The sequence below is a fragment of the Nicrophorus vespilloides genome, unplaced genomic scaffold (genome assembly GCF_001412225.1).
Source record: "Nicrophorus vespilloides isolate i.1.1-1 unplaced genomic scaffold, Nicve_v1.0, whole genome shotgun sequence".
In the NCBI taxonomy this organism is placed as follows: Eukaryota; Metazoa; Arthropoda; class Insecta; order Coleoptera; family Silphidae; genus Nicrophorus; species Nicrophorus vespilloides.
Genome location: NW_017098377.1, coordinates 1 through 20,019, shown reverse-complemented (window position 1 = coordinate 20,019; position 20,019 = coordinate 1). Strand labels below are relative to the sequence as shown.

Sequence of the window (20,019 nt, the reverse complement as noted above, 5' to 3'; positions counted from 1 at the left end):
GATAATGTATTTTTAGCGAAGAATTAATTACATGATTTTGTATAATAAAAAGAGAGATCATTTTAATGTTTCATTGTGTATTTTTATATATAATTTGAATTCATAAACGCCTGTAAATAGAATTATTATAATAAAAACAACATTGAATGTCATAAACATGGAAGAGGTTGAAAAGCACAAGAGTAACAACAAGGAATATATATAGTATTCGTTATATAAAATAGTTTCGTAAACATTTAGTAGCAAAAGATTTGTTTCTCGTTATTCCTTCGTTTTTTTTTGCATGGAAGTCGAATAAACATGTTCTGCACTAACTAGTTGATATTTTCATGATCACCTTAACGTTCACTTAACGGTTTATCCATTGCATTTCAACGCAAGATAAGCGATAGTTGAACGTTATGCAACTATGAAAATACCAAACCCACATACACACATTTAGCATAATTTGAATGAACATAGATATAGACGCATAGTAGTGATTAATTAGCACAATATAAAAATATAAATGTGTTTTGTTTGAACTTTAATATTCTCCAATCAATCCCAGTAAGCATTTCTTGTAGTGACCGGAGCAATCGCCCTGCAATAAGAAGAGAGATTGTAGTTGGAATTATTTGTTTTTAGACGATGGTTCATCGTACCTCGATGTCTTGCTTCAGCGTGTTCCCGTATTGCGCCTGGTAATTGGTCTTGATGTCCTCCATATCGACCTCCGAACGGGTCACAACGAGTCTTATCAGTTGGCTGTCATTGGTGCCCAAACCGTCCATGCTCTTGTGCAATTTCTTGGCGAAGAACGCTGGACGGTTACGGACCGACCTGATGATAGCCAAAAGACAATCCTCGGAGTCCCCGGAGAATTCGTTCTTGATGGCCTTCTCGATGTCGTGACCGGTGATGCGATGGTACTCCTCGAAGACCAGCTTCAATTGTTCGTAGTTTCTTTGGCACAGGACCATGTTGAACGTGGATTCGTCCGTTCCCATCCTCAATTCACCTAGATAACAAAAACAAGGTTGATTTCTAATTTGTAGCAGTCCAATCACGTACTAACCAGCACGAAGAAGTGCTTGAGCGTCAGCGGTTGCGCTGTCCCTGTTGACCTGCATGCTTTCGTCTCTGCCGGCGTTGCACAGCGATACCATCAGGCGCTTGAATGTACCCGAAGTATCTCCCTTCAGATCCTCCTCCAGCGATCTGAAATACACTAGAAACAAATGTTTTTTACGTTATTCGAAGGTCACGTTTATCATCGTTGTTACGAATATACTCACGACTTTGGTATGCGGCGCGAATTGTTCGAATCTCGTTGTTCGTCATCGTGCAGAGTACCTCAATTAGCACCTCCTCGTCGGTGCCGATTCCGCTGATGGCGTCGTGCAACTCCTTAGCGTAGTATTCCGGAAGAGGAGTCATCAAGGCCACAAGGGTTTTCTCGAATTTACCGCTGGTTTCGCTCTTCAGGTCTTTCACCAAATCCTATTAAATATTATCAACATATGCATTGAACGGTTTCCGTTCGTATCGTGTTATCGTATGCTATTTGCGTTACGAGCGGAAAAAATGCGTTTGTTCGCTGATAACAATTATTTTCTTACCTTTCCATAAAGCGTTTTGAATTGTACGGCGATGTTCAAGCGTTGCGCGTTCGTCCTTTTTGAGAGGACGTGGATGATGGCCTTCTCGTCGGTGCCGAAACCCTTCATGGCTTTCCTCAAGATCTCCGCATCGGCGCGAGGATCGAAAGGATTCGCTGGACGCACCGTCGGGGTGTACTAAAAACTCGAAAAAATTAATTAATCATAAATGATCAATGTTCTTCAAGAGTAATCTTGTGCAATTATCAAGCGGTTTTTTGTTAGAAAAGCAGCGTTTAATTGACGATTAACTTACCTTTGGAGCTAATGCTATTGTATTTGAGGGATTGTAGGATGGTGCGTCTGAGCCGTAGCCAGTTCCACTTGGTGGTGGAGCAGAGCCGTAACCAGCGTCATCGGGAGGTGGAGCGGAACCGTAACCGGCTCCACTTGCGGGTGGATAGGACGAGCCACCAACTGGTGGAGGATATCCAGAACCTCCAGATGCTGGAGGATATCCAGAAGCACCAGATGCTGGAGGATATCCAGAAGCACCAGCTGGTGGAGGATAGGAAGAGCCGCCGTTGGGCGGAGGATATGCAGAAGCACCAGCTGGTGGAGGATAGGAAGAGCCGCCGTTGGGCGGAGGATAAGATGATCCTCCGGTGGCTGGGGGATATACGGAAACACCACCTGGAGGAGGATACGCCGATCCTCCGGAGGCCGGAGGATAAGGAGATCCTCCAGGTGGCGGTGCAGTTGCCGATGGATATCCGCCACCACCTGGTGCCGGAGGATAGCCGCCACCAGGAGCTGCAGACGGGAACGGTTGCGGCATGTACATTGGCGAGTTCATGGGAAATCCGAGGCTGGGCGGAAAGACGCCGCCCGGCGCGCCAGGATAAGGAGAGGATTGGGGCTGTGGCATTCCTCCTCCGTATGGCTGCGGGTACGGGGGTTGACTACCGCCCTAAACGAAATCAATAAGAAAAAAAAAATAAAGCAATGTCAATCGGCTGCGACCCCTCCTTCGTTACGTAGCATGCATTAAACATAAAAGGATATTTTTTTTTCATTAGTTATGTACTTCAATTAAATCACATGCAATATGTAGTAGTAAGTGCATACACGTATAAATCCGCAAGGCTCACCTGTTGATACGGAGGATAACTCATTTTTTTAAGCTACTGTTCTAATTGTTTATTTATATATGGATATTAGTGTTGTTTCTTTTTTTGTATTAGTTTATCTCGACCTGCTTTCGCCACGAATTTTGTTCAACTGACAACAGAAAATGACTAATTCCTTTTAGAAAGCCAGAGGTTTCAAGGACACGGATACGCGCATGCGAGCTCTCCGCAGTCCTCTCCAACGTAACGCTTCCAACTAGATAAACAAATAAAATCTTTCCGATAATCACAACAGAATTCTGAGAGCGAAAGCCGCGCTGCAGATGTAACAAATTGGACCTAATTATGATGCCACCGTCTTCGACCGTTCTATTCAAACTGCGACAGTCTCAAAAAATAGCACGTGCAATTGACCGTTCTAGAATAGAATTACGTAATTGTTCGCTTCTGTTGTATAGACATCCCACAACACTCTACGCAACGTTCATTCACAGAATCCGCGATTGTCTACAAACTCGCTGACGTAGCATTGCACCATAACTAATGATTCTCGAATTATGAATCATGATTCGACACTAATTATATGTCATCAAATGCCAAGTTACATAAAACAACAACGAAAATTTAACAATTAAAATATAATAACATAATTATTTTTCAATATAAAAACCTTTATTGTTTGTTTGTGTACAGTAGCAGATTGTTGTTATTGTTACAGACAGTTACAAAAACATAAAGTGTGAAGTTCTTAATTCATATTATATATTATTGAAAGTCTGAGAAATTTTCTCCATTACAAGCGTATTAATGGTAATGCATAATAAATTAACGCGTTTGTGTACATATAAATGAAGATTGTCTGCGTATAAGATTCTTATAAACAAAATGAATTTGCTCGTGATGCAAGCCGCGTTCTTGACGTGTTTCGCGAATCATTTAAACCAATTGCTTCATAATGCGATAGACGCAAGCAAGTTAATTTATTGCACCAACGACGAATCGCTCCTAAATTATTTAAAGGACATCCCCAAAGTTATCCACGATCAAGGCGTCGAAATGCAGTACAAACATTCAGCTTCCATCAAGTACGAAGTGTACATTTTGCTAATAAAGCATTTGGATTATTTGGAAAGTTTGAGTAAAGATCGCGCGTGGAATTCCCGCGCCAAATTCGTAATCATAGTTGAAATTGCTTCGGAGGAATTGCTGCACTTGTTGCGTAAACTGTACGTGTACAATGTCGTCGTGCTAGCGGGCTTTTCCGGTGACGCGTTAACTTATTTCCCGTACGATGAAGAGGATGTGTACGCAACCAACTCAACGTTCGTGCCAGTCAATCAAATTTACTTCCCGGAAAAGATACCCAAGACATGGAGAAACACGACCCTATCTGTTTTAGTTGTCAAATTGCCTCCTTACATCATCGACGTTGAAGCGCGAACGGGTTTGGAGCTTAAACTAGTTGAAGAAATTTTCGTTCCCAAACTTAAGTTGAAAATGGAGTACGTGGATATGAAGGAATATTGGGGATTCAAGTTTCCGAACGGTTCCTACAATAAACTGAAAAAAATGATTCTTAATAAGGAAGGCGATTTCGGAGTTGGAAGTTTCCACGTTCGTCAATATGAAAGCATCGAAGATTTCGATGTAACCTATCCCTACTTGATGGATTCCATAGTGTGGATCGTGCCGACAGCTCCAATCAAAGTGCAATGGATCACTATCGTAGACGTCTTTCCAAAATCCACCTGGTTCTTAATACTAAGCGTTTTACTAATCTTAAGTTGCTTTTGGGTGCTTCTCAGCAAATACGCAATTTACGAGAACTCCTACTATTCGGTGTGCTTCAACAGCTTCTGCATACCGATCAGGATGATCTTGATGCAACTCTCGAACAAACCGATCAAATCTCAATCAAATAAATTAATATTCGTTTCGACTTGGTTGTTCATGAGCGTGATCAGCATCCTTTGGCAAGCTCATCTAATCATTTTCTTGACCTACAACATACACGAGCACCAAGTTCACACACCGAAAGATATTATCAAATACCGGTTACGCATCAGAATACCGAACACTATAGCGCAGACTTTCTTGGATTCGCATTGTCCGACCGGAGATTATTTTTACAAGAACAACAAACCGGGCTTATTGAATCTCACTGTTCTCGATGAGGTGGCTTATGGTAAAGACACTGCGACCACTTTCAATCTGAAAACAGCGCAATATTTGATGCCCGCTTATTTGAATGAGGACGGTGAAGATCTTTTGTACATAATCGAACGCGTTATAATGAGCGAAGGAGTGGTGATGTTCTTCACCAAAGGCCATCCCGTTTACCAATCGGTTTCCGAAATCTTGCTCCAAGCTAGAGCTGGAGGTTTAATAAAGCATTTAGAGGATTCGTTTTATTACACGCAGAACAGGACGAAAAAACATAAAGATATATTCGGTATTAGTTCGCTTAATTTGAAACACGTGAAGGGTATATTCTTATTATACTTTATTGGAAATTTGTTGGCTGCAGCAGCCTTCGTCTTGGAAATTATTTATCCAACGATTTCCAGTAAGCACCGCTTGTAATCTCCGGATGTATCGTCCTGCAATCATCGAAATTATTTTATAATTCGCACTAATTCATAATCATAATCTCCATACCGTGATCCAATCAGCTAAAGACTTCCCGTATTTGGACTCGAACACTTGTTTGATGGTGCCGAGATCGATTTCCGAGCGGGAAACGATAATCCTGATCAGAGTTCTATCGTCGGTGCCCAAACGGTCCATGCTTTTGTGCAGTCTCGTAGCCAAGTAGTCGTACTTGTCTCGGATGCAATGGATGAGATTGAGGAGAGTGCTCTTCGCGGTGCCGGAGAACTCATTTTTGATGGCCTGCTCGAACTCGTGGCCGGTCAACTTTTCGTACTCTTCGAATATCAATTTCAACTGGGACCGGTTCCTTTGGCAAAGGATCGCGTTGAAGGTCGACTCGTCCGTACCTTGTATTAGTTCACCTGCTCTAAGCAATGTTTGGGCATCTTTGTAAGCCAATTCTCGATTGGTGTGCTCGGATTCATCGCGACCACCCTAACAAGAGACAAATAAACAATGTTTATAAAATACACAGAAAATTTTAAAATAAATCGCACTTACCACCGATAAGGAAACAAAGAGTCTTTTCACTGTGCCCGATGTATCACCTTTTATATCGCTTTCCAACGAAGTTTCATAAACTGCAATAATAGAGAAAAGCAATTACTCTGGAATGTTTTACTATCACAATTTGTTCTGCTTTAATCTCCTTCACAACAACTGTATGTGTATGCTTATTAATGAGCGAATCATACGTTATTATTAATAGTATTTATATTTAGATTATTGATAATTTGGAAATTGTTTTCAAAATCAATCAATGAAGAATAGATTGTTATTGAATTGAATTATAAAAAGGGCGCGGTTGAATGTCCTTCTGACCTTTTCTAATGATACGAATTTAATCTGCCAATTCCTTTGATATTACTAATATTTTTAATTGTCAATAACAACTTTGTAATAACTAATGTTATTATCGTGTAATTAGATATATGTTCCATGCTTTTAGATATTAAAAACTTGACACGCTACAATTACCACAATCTCCCACACGTCGTATTTACTTTTCACAATTATATTTATGGTGTTTTTTTGTGAACTTACGCTCTTCGTAGACTGTGCTAATAACCTTGACCTCCTCGTTGTCGTGAATGGCGAGGACCTCGACCAGTGTATCCTCATCCGTTCCCAATCCGCTGAGAGCTTTGTACAAAGCCTTCGCTTGGAAATCCACCGGATTCGTCATCAGCGCGACGATAACATCCTCGAAGTTTCCGCGCAGCTCACTCTTCAGCTCCTCCAGCAGATCTTCGCCGTACAACGTCTTGAATTCCTTCACGATTTCCATCCTCTGCTCCAGCGACCGCTTCGCGATCACGCCGATGATGGCCTTCTCGTCGGATCCGAATCCTTTGAACGCTTTCTTCAGAGTTTTCGCATCCTCGGCGGCATCGAAAGGATCGGCCGGTAAAACTGTTGGCTGCGACAACTTGTTTTTGTTATGTTTTCGGAGAAGCGTGTACACTTACGTTCGACATCTTCTTCTTCTTCGTTCCGATTCTTCCGCTCGACTGAACCTGAACGTATAAATAGCCTTGATTACTTAACATTGTATGGGGAAAGTAAAAGGAATGGTAGGCATGCGCTACTGGCCAACACTCCAAAACACTCCTGTTATATACCCATATGTTGTAGGCAACTTTTTGCACTTTCCAATTTGAATTGTTTGAAAATGTAATTACAATTCTATAAATACTGGCAAAAGGTGTCGACAGGACTCACCTAAATGTGGAGGAGTTTCCAGAATCTCATTATTTAAACAATATTTAAGATTGAAACGATGAACGATATGAAAGTATTGTCGTTATTTTTACAATTATTTTCGCGATTTTCCATAATAAACTGTAATATTTTTAATTGCATTTAAATTAATATGACTGAGTCAATATTGGATTTGTATTACTTACCTTAGAATACGGATCAAAGACTAACGTTTGCTTCAAGTTTTTTTTTTTTGTTCTCTCTTTCGATTTAATTCTCGACTTTGAGCGATAAAGAAAACAGCAAAGAATGTCACAGGTTGGAAACAAAAAAAGTTGACACTTATTATTATTATCGACATGATCGTAGTCGTCGGGTGTAGAAATGGAAGTCTCTCCAATTTTATTATTCAACCCTTCGCAAATCTCTTCAATAAAAAAAAAAGAAAGAAGTGAACTTTAAATTGAATTCCTCGCTTTCGGATCCTCAATTTTTATTTCTCCTCACCTTTTCTACGCCATGTAATTTAACGAGCTTCGGGCAATTTCCTGTCGTGCAGCTGAAAACCAGTTTATTTGTTCTTTCTGTTCTAGAAAAGGGTGAAAAGGTTATATATTCATCATCAAGAAGGCTGTGCTAAACTTTTAAAATAATTTATTTCCTATCTTAACAGTCACAATACATAATTTTCATTTCCTTTTTTTTCCCATCATTTCCTCCATCTCGGTATTATTTATTTATTATTGTTATCATTAATAATATTAACAAAACTAAATATTATCTACATAGGAATTTATTTATATATATATAATATAATATATCTCGTTTAATTAGCGGTTCAACCCTCCGTTTCAATCATCATAAATTCTTATTGTCAGACACCTGACTGCGCATTCGAAAAGAATCATTCCAAAAAAAAAAAAACGAAAGAAGAAATTAAACGTAAACGTAGTTTAATGCGAAAAAGTAAAAGCCTTTGATATGAAATAAACGTACTTTATTCATAGATTGTCCTTATTGAGTCAACGTCAACTGAGATGTCCTTCTTTTACTCCTTAATTTGTGTTTTAATGTGTAAATTGGCGCATCCTGAAAAAACGTAAAACTCAACGTAAAATGTCTTCAATCGATCGCTCCGTGACACTTTTGGAAATCTCAAATCTCGAGTTTACGAGAGGCAGTGAAGAATGTTTCTGAACGGAAATCACAAAACTTTTCATAAATCTGAAGTTTTCTTATAATATATTTATGTTTTTTTTTTTTTTTATTTCTCTCTCTATATATATTTATATAATTTAAAATCTTGCCTCGCTGTCGTCGGGCAGTGATCGAATTTTTCTATTCAATTTTCTTTTTATTTATTTATATATAAAAAAAATGCTTTTCTTTCAACATTTTTGTTGTTGTTGTTGTTTTAATTAAATATTAATTGGATATGGATTTTGACTTATCGATTAAAATCTAAACTGTTTATTAAACTCTTAGCCGCAGTATGTACAAGTATGCAGTTAAATATCAGTCATTGTACGAGAACGCACAGTGCTCGGAATGCACCGAAAAAAACGAATGCTAGTACCCATCCCTTTTTTTTTTGGAGAAGTCTAAATTGTTCATCATCAAATTCTCTAAATTCTTATTAATTTATGTACAAATCGTATTGCCTAGATCCCTTGGGTAGTAATCATCTTTTTAAATTTATTTATTATACTTATCGTTAATTATTTATCTGTTATCATTTTTGATTTCAATTTCTAAGCGATAAAAACTGAAATGAACGAACTCTAACGAACTGTATACTCGTAATAATTGCGTACTCTTCACATTGTTCTTATTTTTTTTTGTTTTTTGTTTATAAAATCACAAACAGGTACCTATCACAATCACAATTCTAAAAACGTCCGAAATATATTAGAGAATGTTTATAATACATTGGTCCTAAATAAGATAAGGGCCGCGTTCGACGCGATCCGGCTCGATTATATTGCGTGTTTCATTTTTATGTTTCTTTCTTTTTTGTTGTATCGTTTTGTTTAATTTTTTTTATGCCAATTCTGCGAGTTACATTTGGAAGAGGACAGAGATCGACCGTCACACGGTCGTCACCCTGTCCACCTCGACGTAACGCACAGAATTGTCGCTGTGTCAGCAAATCACACCCTTCTCATCGATAATGGCAGTGTCTGAGGATGAGAGGCTTTTCAGGCGGGTCTGCAGGATCGAGCGCGGCCTCCTCCGGCAGGTTTTGTAGACGACGAAGCAGATGGTGATGCTGAGCAGCATCAAGATTAAGACGCCCAGGAAGAGGTAGAGCGGCGGCAGCTGAAGCAGGAACGAGCAGTGGGTCAGAGCTTCGTCGACGCCCGATGGACAGTCTTCGGTTCCGTCGCACCAGACCGTCGCGTTTATGCAGGCATCCAATTCGGGACACCTGTACAGGCATTCGTCGTGCATCATCAGGACCAAACCGACGCCGTTCGGCGGAAGCTCCTTTCTGCAAACGTAAATGTTTTAAGTTAAATCGCAACAATATTTTGTTAATTTTTACCTCCGAGACAGCTCGAGCCAATGCACGGAATAGGCTGCTTCCTCTTTGCCGTGAAACTCGACGATGATGGTCCTCGACAACTCCTTGCCAAGATGATCGATCTCTATTTTATCGACGGCCAATTCCGGCGTCTTCCAGCCCTCCGAGAAAACCTCCACTAAATTGTGCCGACGCGACGAGGATACATATGGGCATATAACAGCGGAATAAAGCGCCGTGTGAACGGAAATTCTGTTTGTCGTTCCGCACGCCATAGCAGTAACGGCGGTCTCGTTTCCTCGATGTATGTGCTTCATAATCGTTCCGCTTATCTTCACGTACAGGAATTTATTCGCCGATGGTATAATGGCCCTCGGATACGAGTCGCAGTTCACCTGCAACAATTTACGTTAGAAATGGTGCAATTTGGTTGTTGGTTGTTGAACCTCTTCGGAATTCTCGAAGGGATACGAGAATGTTATTTCGCCGCTTGGACCCTGCTTCCTGAGGTTGCTTTTGCAGATAGGCGCGCGGATGAACTTCCAGGCGCCTTCAAAGTATAGAGTGGAGAAGTCGTCGGAAGCGTTCATCCCTGTTACGTCGAATCTCAGTTCGACGACGTTCGAAGTGGAGACGTAGGTGAATGGTAGCAAGGTTTCGGGTGAGGAGCAGAGGCAATCTCGCGGTGAGCCCGGAACATCGGTCCAAGGAACATCGAACATGCGAACAGCGGCGGTCGTGTTCCCGTGGCAGTAGAACCGATCAGTTTCCGGGCTCAACTTGGATTCGCACTCTCGCCCTTTAATCACCAATTTTGTTAAAGTTATTTTAATCTTTTCGTCCTTTTGCGCTTCGAAACGGTACACGCAGCTGAGATTCTTCGCGCCGCCTCTGCCGTAGAGGAAGATGTCGCGCGGCGATTTAAACTTTTGAATGTCCTGCGACGAAGTGAACTTCCTGCTGCACAGCCCTTCACCGTACGGCTCGCCATCCAGATGCAGGTCGACGAATTCGTACAAAGCCCGGAATCTCACGGCCCTGTCAACAAATTGGATTACTTATGAGGCCGTTCGGGAGGCTGAGGGAAATAATAACCTGAGGGCCGTCGAGTCCGCCAATCTTAATTCCAGCGTCAGGCTGTCTCCGGAGGATAGGAAGCTCTCGGATAAAGAGCAGGGTCGTGGGAAGCGGGTGCCGTTCGCCAACATCGAATGATCGCAGCTGCGCGGCACGTGTTCCCTACAGTACCTCGCGAGAAGGCTTACGTTTTTGCTGCTCGCCGTCTTCGGTGTTGGTTTCGTCTTATCCTTGCTGCTGCTTCAAAACATCCACGATTATTGCATCCACCCATAAACAGTTGTCACTGCCAGCCAACATTACCAGAAAAGGTCGTTGCAGTTGGTGCCCGTCCACTGCTGCCCATCCCACACGTTCAGATAGCTGCGGCACATCTCCTGGTCCAGCTTCTGTAAATCGCGATTACCGTCCACGTGAAACTTGACCACGGACAGCCAGACGCGATACCTGGGAGGAGGAAATACTATCGCCGTCTGCCTCCAGAATCCGTCCGGATAACGAGGGGATAAAGGCCGGAACGGGACGGGCGATGGAGACACGGATGTGTCCATCCCTTGCAGGTGATAAAGGCATGTCGTGTTCGCAGGCAACGAATGCAGCGGACTCTCCAGAATCCCCTTATTCGTTCCCCTAATCCAGAATTCGCAGTTCCTTTTGTTCCTCACGTACGTCGGCGACTGCTGATCCACGAACGTCACCTACGCAACAGAATCGAAATTTATATCTCTACAATGCGCTTTTTAGTTCTACCCTACTTCGACTTCCAATTGGAATCCGTGCAGCGATTGAGCCGGCGTCGGATGGAGGAACGTTCCGTACGGCGACGTCGAGAATTCAACGAGCAACTCGTGTCCACTGGACACAGCCTCCGGCACAGCTTGTCCTCCGCCGCAGAACTTCAGGATGACCGGATCCCTGGTCGTGTATCCGTCGTAGACGGTCACGTAGTCTTGGACGTCGTCGCAGGCGTTCCACACCTTCAGCTCTCTGGTGCTGGCAGTCCCGTAGAGCGCGGATTGGCTTCGGATCGAAATTAGTTGTCCTTTGGGTTGTCGGACCGTGATCAAGGCGTGCTTGCCGGAAGGCACTTCGTGCTGGCGCACCGCATAATAGCACGTCAGATTCCTGGGATAAACCCCCGGGAAATTGGGCGATTGCAGTCTGCAGTGTTTTCTATCACAGTCGCTGAATATCCTCGAACAATACGTCCCCGTTATCAAATCCCCTAAATAATACTCCGGCTCTGGCTCGACCGACGGCGCCGTCACGTTTGGCTCAACGGCAACCGATGGAATCGCTGCAAATAATAGAAAAATAGAGAGAAAAAAAATAGAAACGAATTCGCATCCCGAAGGCCCCATTCATTTATTACATACAACCAAAAATTTCAAGATATAAACAACTTGATTTATGCATTTTTAACCATTACCCCAAAATATTATTGCATAACTCGATATTAAATAAACATTATTTATTGAATTAAATTGCATTAATTTTACATATTTATAAAAAAAGTTACATGAAAATAGTAACAAATAGTAATAGACAAACAAAATAAAATTCTTAAATTGGAACAAACAAAAATTCATTGAAAACTTTCCCCCTTCAGGTTTTGGAAACATGATGTTGCTTCATGTTTGATATAATTACTTCAAAATTGGGACTTTTTGATGTAAGAGCAATTTGAATACAGTTTTCGGCGTTTAATCTATTTCTGTTTTTCGTTTTTATGTTCATTAGAGTGGAAAAGCCTTGTTCACAAAGGTAGGTTGTTGCAAATGGCAGCAATTTTTTTACCGCCTCCTCATGTGCAATTTTGAAAGTCTTTGCAGCCTTTGACAATCCAAAAAGACGACAGATTTGCTTTGGTCTCAAATTGAATACAGTATTGGATGGAAGTTCAAGAATTGCCTCTGCCAAACCTTGGAGGTTCTTCTGGTATGTTAGTAATTTCACATTTAAAAGGATCTACAACCCAATTTACAGTTTGTACATCAAGATCTGAAAAGTAGTCAGAGAACCGCTCTCAGAGTTTCGTAAGATGAAATTATAAAAATTTCCCTATTACCCAAAAAAAAATCATTTTTACCCCATTTTGGGTAATTTATCCCGATTCCCCGACCGCTGCATTAAGACATAAATCCGTTGAATGTAGATCCCATTATAAACTACAAAATTTAATTGTTTCAATTTCAATTGAGTTTATAATTAAAATTCAAACTAGCCTCGTTTCGAATCCATTTAAAACTGAACATTTAAGAAGTCGTTTTTAGCGATTTTTGCATCGCCAAGCAAAGATTATGTAGTTAAATGTAAAGAATATAAAATTACCTCCACCGTATCGAACCGTAGCGGCTTTCCTCTTCAACAGCTTATACTCCATCCGGAAATCGAAGTTGTATCCGCTCTGGTCCTTGGACAACCTGAGTAGATTGACGGTGATCGTCACGCTCTTGGTTTCGCTGTAGTAAATCGAAGGACCCCAGGAGGTTCCGCACCAGGAGCCTCCCACCTGAGGTCGATCCGATTCGGAGATTTGTAGCGCTCCGTCCGGGCAACCCTCGGCCGTGAAGGACACGAACCTTCCCAACGTGAAACTGTCGAAAGTCAGCTGCCAGACGATCGCAACAACGCAAGCAAAATATTAAAAAATTTGCAGAAACGTTCAAATGGAAGTTTGCGAAAAGTTCTCTTTCTCTCGGTTTCATTTTTATTTTCCGTTTTATTCGATATGTAGATAGAGGAGGAGGATGCCTTCTTTGAATCGAGAAAACTTATATAAACGTACGTGCAAATACGAGAGAAAACTCAACTTTTTTCCCCGAGCAAATGAAAAGTTAAATTGGTATTTTTCTCGTTGTCGGCGAGTTTTCCAGTGACTTGAAACAAGTTCATTAGAGTCTATTAGATTTTCAATAAATAACTATTTGTTTCTTTTTATTTTATTCAAATTTTCAATCAATATTGTATAGTAAAAATTGATACTCAAATGATCTCTGTAAATATTATTTTTACTGGATATCTCCATTCTTATGCACGATTCCAGTCATGTTCGAAGCGTTACGGCAATTTCCCTGCATACACAAAAAGGGATTCATAATATATTCTGCGTCGGTGGGTCTAAAGCTGAGGTCCCAACCTTTCACACAAAACGCGCTTATAAAATATATATTTTATGTACGAAAATATTAGACATTAAGCCTTAATTTGATACTTTTTAACAGCTGTGTCTTTATATGATCTACAAGTAATATAAATATCAATTTGAAAACCGAACGTATACATTTATCTCGGTCTCCGATTTCCGTTGAGTCGAATATTATGAATATTGATAGTTGAGAGTTCTTGCATTAAACGGTCGTAACTGTGTGCCCCGCAGGATAATTAATGATCATCCGGGAAAAGGGTAGCTTTAACGGGAGAATTGCGGTGGAAAACAGAGAGAGAGACTCGTATGCTTTAATTATATTTGCGTATCCTCTCCCCCAAACCCTTCGCTTCTTCGTCTTCGCACAGCGAGCAAGGATTTAATTTTATCGCGCAGTAATTACTTGCGTGTGTTTGTGATATGCATGTTAACTCTCGTAGCTCCGTTTTAATCGGATAAACACTGCCGAATCTTGACGTGCAAAATCCCGCAAACTTTCATTATTCTCGACCTAAAAAAGGACACGTCTACTTTGTATTCCTGCAGTATTGACAGGGAAATTTATCTGCTCCAGGAGAAATATTGTTTTTGTTCCTCAACAGGAAAGTTGCGAGAATAATGGAGAAAACGAAAAGAAGGTGACAAAAGGGAAACTAATAACTTTTGCTGTTTTTCAGCGTAGCTTTGCCGGAGGCGAAAAGCGACGAATAATTGACATTTATTAACGTTTTCCCCTCGCTTTCCGTCGACCCCTTTTTCTTTATTTTCAGTTTAATGCAATTTCCCGTGACGCTTTTCGCATCGATTCACTTATTACTCTCGTCGACGCTTTTCCATATTTTCCCTCTTCAATTCATTAACGCCGCAGCAGAGATATTTCGCGGATTCCGGCCTCCTCCATTCATCCTCGTCCCAAATTTCACGAATAACGACAATCGCCAACTTCTGCACTCATTGTCATCACTTACAAAACACTATTATTCCTGTGCAACAGCTTTCATCTCCTTTTGTCCCCCACTAAATTGTTATTATGTACAGTTTTATTTATAGCATTTATCATTAATCATTTATTTGATATAAATAAGATAAATACCTTTGAAAACCTCATAACGATATCACTTATTAAGTACGTAGATATTTTTTCAAATATTGGGTGAAGTAAAAAGTTTTGAGCCTTTTTCGTTGTTGGATGTTTACCTTGCATCTTGTCATCCTATACTGCGACTTAAAGGCAACATAACGCTTTAAAAAAAGTTCTTTGACATGTTTAGTGAATCCAGTTGTGTGTTAGAGCGTTCAAAAATGGAGGTAAAAAAGAGAAAATTCGATACATTCAGAGAGGAGAAGCGGAGCATGCGACCAGAAAATGTTGTGTTGTTCAAATCGTTGATTCCAATGCTTCAGTACTGGTAATATGGACGTGGAAGATGAGACATGCTCTGGTAAATGTTGATAAAATCATGGAAATCGTCGAGTTATTCCATTGTCCAGGAACTGAAGATTAGCCAGAAAACTGGTTTTAAGAAAAAGCTAATTGATCTAAATTCGAAAATTGTAACTTTCATTGTCGAAAAAAAGGCTCAGAACTTTTTACTTAACCCAATATTTACTCTTTTCCACAAAACATTTAAATTGTTTAACTCTACTTTCTTAAATGATTATATGTAATTTGTTACTATATAAACTGTCAACTAAATTATTTATCAAACAAAAATAATTGAAATATTAATTTACATTGCAGTGAAGTGTAAATTGATTGTATACATAATTAATAAAATACGTATACAAAGTTCAAGTCTTTTCACACCACAAAATAATAATTATTTTTACTAAACTTACACGATCGTTAATAACCATATGTTTTCAATTTAGTGTACGTTTCTTCGAGATCTCTCGGAATGGAAATGCAGACTTTATTTAATTTTCCGACTCGCCTGCGAAGCTATTACTTTCTGTTTCGTTGCCTCGATGAACGCGACTTTAAAATAAAGTTTTATTCGTTTATTTTATACACGCAATTTGGTCAAAACTGTTATTTCTCCTGGTTTCCACCAAAACTGCTGTGTTCATTAAATGATAGATAGATACAATGTTAATTTATAGAAGACTTGATTATAACAATTTTAAAATAATCAAGTTAATTTTTTTTCTTCCGTTCTCAAGTTCGAAGCGAAGCCTCCGCTAATTATTAATTAGCGTAAACTATGGCAATTAGGTGATTCAATTTCGAAATTGTTATACGGCTCACGTCTCGCGTTATAATTTAATATTTACTAGTCTGCAACCCCTTGATGATGACGACGACGTTGGGGGTTTCTGGGGTTTCTGGAACCCCAAAAACCCGTCTAATCTCGCAGCCACCGCTTTCATCTGCGACAATTTAGATATTTCATTTATAAACCGTCGCACATAATTTATTTCCGCGCCGCGACGACAATGGATGAAATTAACTGCAGCCATCCCGGCGCTCAAATTTTGCAATAATTCCGACCGAATTAATTCAAGTTTCAACCATCCGCACACGAATTTTCTCCTCTTCCCCATTCACACATTATTTCCCCCCCCCCAAAAAAAAAGGTGTCCGCATTACGTAAGATTAATTCCGCGGAGGCGGCGCCACTGCTGCTGCGAGCGGCGGTGGCGGTATAAATCACGTCCGCCCTCTATTGAATTTCCTTTTCCCCAAAAATTTTTGGTTTTCCACATAAATCTACCCTCGTCCTGCAGATGATTTCACCATTACGAGAAATCGTTTTTTTTTCTCTCTTTTATATTCCTCGAATCACTTTATCCGCAGACACGTGAATGTCAATTTAGCACTTGGTTCAAAGGGCGCGATCATCTCATTGGCTCACCTGCACCAAATCGCCGAAATCTCCTCCTGCAGCTTTGAAAGTCAGAAGACATATGAAGGGTATTTTGTCTTCCTTCGGTCGATGCAGCTCCATGTCGTACGTTATTCCCACTTCACCGTAAAACGTCCGGTTACATGCTGAAAAAAAGAAGCGAAATTCAATCAAAATCGGTTGAATAATAGAAACATTTTCGGTTCGAATAATAAAAAGCACATATAAATCGGCATTTCCATAGTTTATTGTCCATTTTTATCGAATCCGGTCATCGAAACTAAATATTAATAATAGACCAGAAATGCATGCATACAACAGTTATATTCGGCTATATAAATTTAATAAAGTCTCCAAATTTAGTTCAACAATATCGATTAACACAACCATGTTCATATTATGTTTCATTTATACAGCTTCAATTTCATAAATTCAAAATATTTGCCACGTTCTTAACGTGAATCCATGTTACGTAATAATAGTCTGAGACGAGTCACAATTCTATTAAGTGCAAGTGTTTAAATAGCAACTGGAGACAACTGTCTCCTTGCTAATTCGATCTATTCTTGTTTGTCTGCAGCGAAACTTGTTAATTGCATTTCAGTTATTTAATATGCATTGGAGAGATGCAAAATGCAACATTTTAATTATAATAAACACAATCAATATTTAATTACACAAAAAATTGTGTAATTATTTTCGTTATTATAAATTACAAATATGTAAGAGTTAAGTTTTTTCATTTGCACAGAAATTATATGCGCTCTGGCATAAAATTGTAATATCTCACTATTAGATTTTCGGAGATCAAATTGCGTAATATGTAGACGTGCACCCGGCGCATCCACTTACGCGATGCGCAGTTACTTTCAAGACTTTTCCCGAGTGCAGCTTATTTAGCTTGTACATTATGCATGCGATTTATTCACTTAAAACGCCCGAAGCCCCCCTTTTGTCGTCTCCTTCGTCGTCGATGGAAGAAAAGTATTTTTCCAAAAGGCAATCTCTTGCGTATAAAGAAATAATACAATATTTAAGCGTGCATTTAAACTAGATACTTGCACAAGTATTTACAAATATTTACCAAGTATCGCTTAGCAACAGATTATTAATTTGTTTACAATGGATACTAAATTGCGGTTACGATGATATTAATATCTTAAGTGCTTGCGAATAGATTGCGATTAACTTAAGTGTTTAGTTAATAATTCTAAATGTTATGACGCTTGTAAATTGCGTGCATAATAATATTAATTGTAATTACAATATTTGTTAATTGTTATAATAGTTTAGTGTGTAGATGATAAAAATTATACTAAATTAAACGCTATCAAATGTTACAGCATTGAAACGCGCACAAAAAGAGCGTCGGAACATGACCTAATTACTTTCAACTGCGTCCGTTGAGCTTTCGCGTTTCACTATTTGATAATAATAATAATAATAATTCAGGATAATAAGGGAAGGGCCGGACTAAATTGCAGAAGGGCTCGGTCGTAAATACCAGCTGGTGCAAAACCCATGCAAAGTGCATCCGACCAACCAACCAACCGACGGTCACTCTTATTCATCATCGACTTATTGTTACGCCCTGCCGCAGCGCCGGGAATGACACACTTTCCGAAAGGTTCACATTAAGCCGCCTTATGCATAATCAATTTCAACGTTTTTTTTTCTCTTCTTTGCACCGAAATTTCCGATGCGCACATTAATTTCTCCATCATAATTATCATCCGCAATTATCTCATTGTTACTGCATCATAAATATTCACATCGGGATGAATTATGACGCACAATTATCCAGCCCTCTATTTTAATATATTTAATTTTCATCCTTTTCTCAACATAATTTCCATTTATTTTAGAGCCACCTTTCAAAACATTCCTCAAAATCGGCTTTTTGGAGCTTTTCAAGTTCGACATTAACTGAATGGTCTTCACATTACAACATTACATCACTAATTTTGCATTTTCTCCTATCCGATCTTCTTGAAATTTGACATGAAATATCTTTAAACTTTAACAAATCAAGAAACAACTTTTGTTTTTTTTTCAGAAACAAATGTATTAACGCCAACTAAGCGAACTTTTGTTCGCGAATAATGTTTATTTAATACCATTTGCTTACGTTTTTTTTATACAGTTATTACAGATAGATATTATAAATGCATAATTCATAGTTATTTTGTATGTATAAAAACACACCAGTGGAAATGATGTGGGAGTTTACCTTTGATTTGTATTTTATGAATATTTTATGATCTTCTGCTCGGAAATAATGATATATTTTACACACATATTTTGTATCATTCTACATACGCAGTGAAATATATACAGAATATATCGGTGCACCAATTACACGGTGATAAATTTTAACGGACTCTGATGCATTTATAATTTACCATGGATGAAATTGCATGCGATCCACACATTTTATTCATTTGAAACCAATATATTTTATCTTGTATCACTGTTTTTTTATGTACTGCTATAGTTTAACTTAATATTTATTAAGGCCATAGTGTATTTATTTTAGTTCTAAATTAGTACTGCAGATTTTGCAATTCCTCGATTATGAAAATTTCCTTTTGTAATTTTCCTGTATAACTATTAAAACTTTTTATTATTATATTAAAATTCCTCTACTATTTCTCATCTTTTGATATAACAACTTTTACGTAATTTTAATAAATGGCCAAAATATAACATTCTCCCATATTTTGTTTAATTATATTATAATCAAGCCCTCCAATTATATCATCAAATATGCATATTAAAGACAAAAGTATGACCTTTCCAATGAGCCTACTATCAGATTTGTGATATTTATCTTTACCTAATTATAATTTATTTATTATCGAAAAAGCAATATTTGGTGTACATTTGGTTGCATACATTACATATATACTTGAATAATTAATAAATTGAATTATCGATTAACATTTATATTTTTGATAGTTAAACATCAATAGACCCTTAATTACACACCTTTTGATATAGGAAATGTATTGGTATTAATTATTTACGATTTTTCAAATTTATTTTAACATATTTCGAAAGTTTTCAAACTTTCATATTTATTCTATAATTATAAAACTTTTTACATATTTCATGATTAAAATCTTATTTAATCATAAAATATGTAAAAACAATATGTTCTATTTCACATCTTTCGCTATAACTACTATTAGGTAATAGTAATTACATTTTTTTTTCACCTCTTCACTAATTATTTACTTACTTTATAATAGACAGAATGAGTCCAATAGATGCATATGAAAGCTGAATGTTTGGGGAATCTAGCAAGTATGATATATTACTGTGGTTTTAGCCGTTTGGCTGTAATTCGTGTTCAAATTTG

At 38.7% G+C, this 20,019-nt stretch overlaps 4 protein-coding genes across 6 annotated transcripts; 1 reads left to right on the top strand and 3 right to left on the bottom strand.

Moving 5' to 3' along the window:
- Positions 1 to 272: 272 nt before the first annotated feature.
- Positions 273 to 3,099, bottom strand: LOC108562295 (annexin B11-like). Of its 2 annotated transcripts, XM_017920585.1 has the most exons (7): positions 2,732 to 3,099; positions 1,897 to 2,550; positions 1,602 to 1,778; positions 1,278 to 1,482; positions 1,058 to 1,210; positions 645 to 1,000; positions 273 to 583 (listed from the first exon to the last, which is right to left on the bottom strand). In XM_017920585.1, the coding sequence occupies exons 1-7, from the start codon at positions 2,753 to 2,755 to the stop codon at positions 527 to 529; spliced, it is 1,626 nt and encodes a 541-aa protein (XP_017776074.1). In that variant the 5' UTR covers positions 2,756 to 3,099; the 3' UTR covers positions 273 to 526. The 2 variants fall into 2 exon arrangements, with proteins under 2 accessions (XP_017776074.1, XP_017776075.1); XM_017920586.1 differs by lacking the exon at positions 1,897 to 2,550 and having other exon boundaries at positions 2,732 to 3,080.
- Positions 3,100 to 3,515: 416 nt separating this feature from the next.
- On the top strand, positions 3,516 to 5,308 carry LOC108562296. Its single transcript, XM_017920587.1, has one exon. It carries the CDS (start codon positions 3,596 to 3,598, stop codon positions 5,291 to 5,293), a length of 1,698 nt encoding a protein of 565 aa, XP_017776076.1. The 5' UTR covers positions 3,516 to 3,595; the 3' UTR covers positions 5,294 to 5,308.
- On the bottom strand, positions 5,197 to 7,301 carry LOC108562297 (annexin B9-like). Of its 2 annotated transcripts, XM_017920590.1 has the most exons (6): positions 7,270 to 7,301; positions 6,832 to 6,879; positions 6,407 to 6,782; positions 5,864 to 5,943; positions 5,369 to 5,797; positions 5,197 to 5,310 (listed from the first exon to the last, which is right to left on the bottom strand). In XM_017920590.1, exons 2-6 carry the CDS (start codon positions 6,838 to 6,840, stop codon positions 5,260 to 5,262), a joined length of 945 nt encoding a protein of 314 aa, XP_017776079.1. In that variant the 5' UTR covers positions 6,841 to 6,879; positions 7,270 to 7,301; the 3' UTR covers positions 5,197 to 5,259. The 2 variants fall into 2 exon arrangements, with proteins under 2 accessions (XP_017776079.1, XP_017776078.1); XM_017920589.1 differs by lacking the exon at positions 7,270 to 7,301 and having other exon boundaries at positions 6,832 to 6,936.
- A 473-nt stretch (positions 7,302 to 7,774) lies between these two features.
- On the bottom strand, positions 7,775 to 16,804 carry LOC108562290 (the record flags this gene model as incomplete). Its single annotated transcript, XM_017920581.1, has 8 exons — positions 7,775 to 9,554; positions 9,609 to 9,982; positions 10,034 to 10,625; positions 10,683 to 10,904; positions 10,968 to 11,362; positions 11,420 to 11,961; positions 12,996 to 13,275; positions 16,668 to 16,804. Coding segments are annotated over 8 exons (2,891 nt in total), but the record flags the coding sequence as incomplete, so codon positions are not given.
- Between the last annotated feature and the right edge of the window lie 3,215 nt (positions 16,805 to 20,019).